Below are 3,841 nucleotides of genomic sequence, written 5' to 3' on the forward strand. Positions count from 1 at the left end.
AAAGAGTGGTTAAACATTGGAACAGGCTGCCCAGGGAAGTGGTGGAGTCCCCATCCCTGGAGGTATTTAAAAGACGTGTAGATGAGGTGCTCGGGGACATGGTTTAGTGGGCATGGGGGTGTTGAGTTGACGGTTGGACTCGATGATCTTGGAAGTCTTTTCCAACCTTAACGATTCTATGATTCCCACCCAGCGGCGGGGAGCGCGAGCGCCGACCTACCTCTACGGGCACGGGCCGCCACTGGATGCCGCTCGTGCCGGCGACGAGGACTTCGTGGGTGACAGGTCGGTCCTTGGGGAGCAGCGCGTGCCCGAGCTCCAGCTGCGAATGTCCCCCGTTGACGTACAGCTGCACCTTCTCGCCCTCGGAGGAGGTCTCCAAGGAGCACCCAGCGGCGGGGAGCGCGAGCGCCGACCTACCTCTACGGGCACGGGCCGCCACTGGATGCCGCTCGTGCCGGCGACGAGGACTTCGTGGGTGACAGGTCGGTCCTTGGGGAGCAGCGCGTGCCCGAGCTCCAGCTGCGAATGTCCCCCGTTGACGTACAGCTGCACCTTCTCGCCCTCGGAGGAGGTCTCCAAGGAGAGCACGGGGAAGAGCTCGCTCCCGAAGCGAGGAGCGAGGTGCTCCAAGGTAGCCAGGTATTTGTACATGATGTCCTGCACCGTCAGCTTGCCGGTGCTGACCGTGTGCCGCTGGAAACGCTGCACAAACTTCTTGAAGACGTTTTTCATGCGGAATTTGGTCAGGTAGTTGTTCTGCTGGATCTGGCGGTAGAAGGACCGCGGGATGCAGTCCTTGAAGCTGCGGGAGGGAAGGAAGAACTGGTCAAGCAAGACCTCACGGGCGCCTACGGCAAAACACGCAGCCGGAGGAGCCGCAACCGATCTCTCCATCACCTAAACCAGCCCCAGACTCGCTCCCGGTGAGGAGGACGGAGAGGAAAGAGGGTGAGAAACCAGAAGAAACCCTTCAGACAACCGCAGAGCAGAAAGTCCCCGGCCGCGAGGCTGCGAAGCCAAGCAGTCACCTGTATTTTCTGGCCACTTCCTCAAGGGAGATGCCTTTTTTGATGGCGATGTGAGAGAGGTGAAGCACGGCCATGCCCAAGCTTTCGTTCTTGAACCTCTGGATCTCCTGTTCGGTCTGGAGGTCTTTCAACGACGCGACGTCGTTGATGAATTCAAATTTCCCCTATTGATGAGAAAAAGTGAAATAAAGGGGGGGGGGGAAAAGACCCCGCGCTGACTTCCGGAGCGCTTTTTCTTGTCTTTTTTTTTATTTTAAAGGTGTAAGGGGATCCCCCTCGGCTCGGCTCCCGGCCTCCCAGGGAGGCTTCAAGCAGGACAAAGGCTTTCCGAGGGCAAAACTACAGCTGTGCCTGTCCTTTAAACAAAGCCCTGGCAGATGGAAACCCAGATCCTGCCAACAGGGCTGAGCCGAATCCGGCCGGATCAAGAAAAATCACCCAGGTTCCCCCACAACTCCAGGCGCGACCGAGCCGCCGGCCCGTCAGCCGGGTTCATTACCTGCTCGAACAGATACTCGAAGGACGATTTGTCAAGCAAGGCTCCTCCTTGCAGCTTCTCGTCGGGGGAGTCGCTCTGTCGGGGCACGTTGCGATAAACCGCCGGTTCCTTGTCGTTCATCCCGTGCCAATTCCGAAAGTAGTACCTGGAGGGGAGGAGGCGAGGAGAACGGCGCTCGCACGTGGGGACGGGAGGGCTGTGGTCTGTCCCCCGTCCTCTCTCGCAGCCGAGGGCGGCCGAAAAGGACGCCCTGGGTTTGCCTCTAAAGCCAAACCCGTGTCCGGCGCCTGCCCTGGACCTGCTCGAGGTTTGTTTCACCCGTAAATCCGCCCCTTCCACCCGGCGCGGCCGCTTGCCCCGTGCCCGGGGGCCGCCGGGGGACCGGAGCCGGCTCCCAAAGAGGGTTTTTGCCGAGGTTTTGTCACCGGCTGTCTCCAGAGGACGGGGAAAGGACCGGCAGAGCCAGAGCAGAGAGGTCTGTCCCACCCCAGCCCAGCCGGGGGTCACGCTCCCGGCTCGGAGCGGTGGGTTTTGGGGTTTGTTTGGGTTTTTTTTAAGAGCCGAACTTCTTGAAACCCCATCGCCGACGCCAGAGTCGGCCACGTCCTCAGCAAACGCGACCTGAGCGCAAGGCGACGATCCTGACGCCGGGAGGCAAAGGGGAAGCAACCGCTTCCCGCCACCAAAACCGGTTCCTTTAAGCTTTTCTCCACCACGTTTTACGCCCAGCTGTGCCGTACAGCAGACGGAATACACCCCCCTCGGCAGAGCTTCCTCAAAGGGACCCTAATTAACTCGTGGCTGCAACCGAGCCCGACCTGCAAACGCCTCTTTAAGCGGCACCGCTCCCCACAACGCCGTTTCGCAGCCCGGCTTGCTCCGCGCCGAGCTTTCCTGCCGCTGGAGCCCAGGGGCTCCGAAAAACGGAGAGCAGCCGGGGCGAGGAGCGTCCCTCCGACCGCCACATCTAAAAAAAAAACAAAACCCAGAACGCCGGCACGAAGAGAGCTCTGCGGGCAGAGGGAGTTTCTGTTCCCCTCGCTCAACCCCCAAAGCCGCATCTCCGCCTGCGGTTAACGCGCCGGGGTTATTTCGGTGCTGGTGCCGCAGGCGCCGGCGCCAGCCGAGCTGCCTCGAAACCAGAGCCGAAGGAAAAGGACTTTCTGGCTCAAAAAGCCAGAGCTCCCCGACTTTATCCGCGGTCGGAGAGCTACGGATCACGGCGCACCGGGGCCGAGGGATGCGGAGGTGCTGGCCACGAGGACTCGAAGCCTCCCTCCTGGCACACCGGGAAGCGTGGCTCCCACGGCCACCGTTTCAAGCCTCCTCGGACAACAGGGCACAGCCGCGCACGCGACGACGACGACGACAACGACGTCCCGGCGAGGCACGGCGGACTCGCGGCGAGCCGGCGCGGCGCCTCGGAGACCATTTTCTGCTGCCTGGGTTGCGTTCGGCGCAACGGCCGGCTGCGGAGAGAGGCCACGGCTCGGTACGCCGCGGTTCCCCAGGAAGGAGGAGGTATTGCAAGCCGTGTAACACAGGCTAATACATCTCCAAACCAGGTTTTCCGTTTCTCCCTCGCTTTTACCTTCGCTACGACTCACCATGAAAAAAAAAACCAAACAAACCCCCCACCACCACCACACAACCCAAACCCCAACAAAACCGGCCTGAAAAAGGTCTCCTAATAAAAACGCCAGCGGCAACGTTTCGGGAGGAAACACGAAGATCGCCGTCCCCGTCATCCCCAGGGAACCCGAGCATCTCGCAGAGACGTCTACAGAAAAACCCCAGCCGTCGCCTTCCCGGCGACGCCGCAGCCCTGGGCTCACTCAGAGAGGCCCTCGGGCGTTTCGCTGTCGGTCTCAAAAGACTTCAGAGGGGAGGGAGCCCCTCTCAGATTGTCCCGCTCGGGGACGGAGCCGAGAAGGGGGAGCACGGGCTGGATCAGCCGGGGAGAGACGCGGGGCGAAAAGCGGCGGAATATCGGGAACAGGGAAATGAAATTTTTCCGCGCCGAAGGAGAGGCAGGGGCTCCAAACGCGTCCCGTTCCTCCTTTAATCCTTCCGAGTCCGATTTAGACGAGCCCCGCTGAGTTCGCTCAGCTCCCCGACCCCGCGCCAACCTCCGCACACGTTTTCCAGGCGAATCTGGAAACAGGTAACGCGGCGGAGGGCGGGAAGCGGAAAAGCAAGCGGCGTTATTTCCAGCGCAGCCCTATTAAAGCCCGGCACGTCTCTGCTCCGCAAGCAAGAGGAGCTCGGCTGCTCCGCAGGGCTCGGCTCCGAAAAACGGGGCAGCAGGGGG

The 3,841-nt window shown here is 61.4% G+C and overlaps 1 protein-coding gene across 1 annotated transcript in view; it reads right to left on the reverse strand.

The window, feature by feature from the left end:
• The window catches only part of LOC103898533 (non-receptor tyrosine-protein kinase TYK2-like), a gene marked incomplete at its 3' end in the record, with an annotated part of 24,283 nt that overhangs the window by 19,086 nt on the left and 1,356 nt on the right, over window positions 1–3,841 (reverse strand). Inside the window, exons 2-6 of the mRNA XM_009278809.2 lie at window positions 3,366–3,684; window positions 1,531–1,675; window positions 1,032–1,195; window positions 421–805; window positions 221–364 (exon numbers count right to left, since the gene is read on the reverse strand). Of these exons, the coding sequence (XP_009277084.1) occupies window positions 221–364; window positions 421–805; window positions 1,032–1,195; window positions 1,531–1,675; window positions 3,366–3,684 (1,157 nt within the window). The remainder of the gene's footprint in view (window positions 1–220; window positions 365–420; window positions 806–1,031; window positions 1,196–1,530; window positions 1,676–3,365; window positions 3,685–3,841) is intronic.

The sequence above is a fragment of the Aptenodytes forsteri genome, unplaced genomic scaffold (assembly GCF_000699145.1).
Source record: "Aptenodytes forsteri isolate BGI_AS27 unplaced genomic scaffold, ASM69914v1 Scaffold811, whole genome shotgun sequence".
Classification (NCBI taxonomy): Eukaryota; Metazoa; Chordata; class Aves; order Sphenisciformes; family Spheniscidae; genus Aptenodytes; species Aptenodytes forsteri.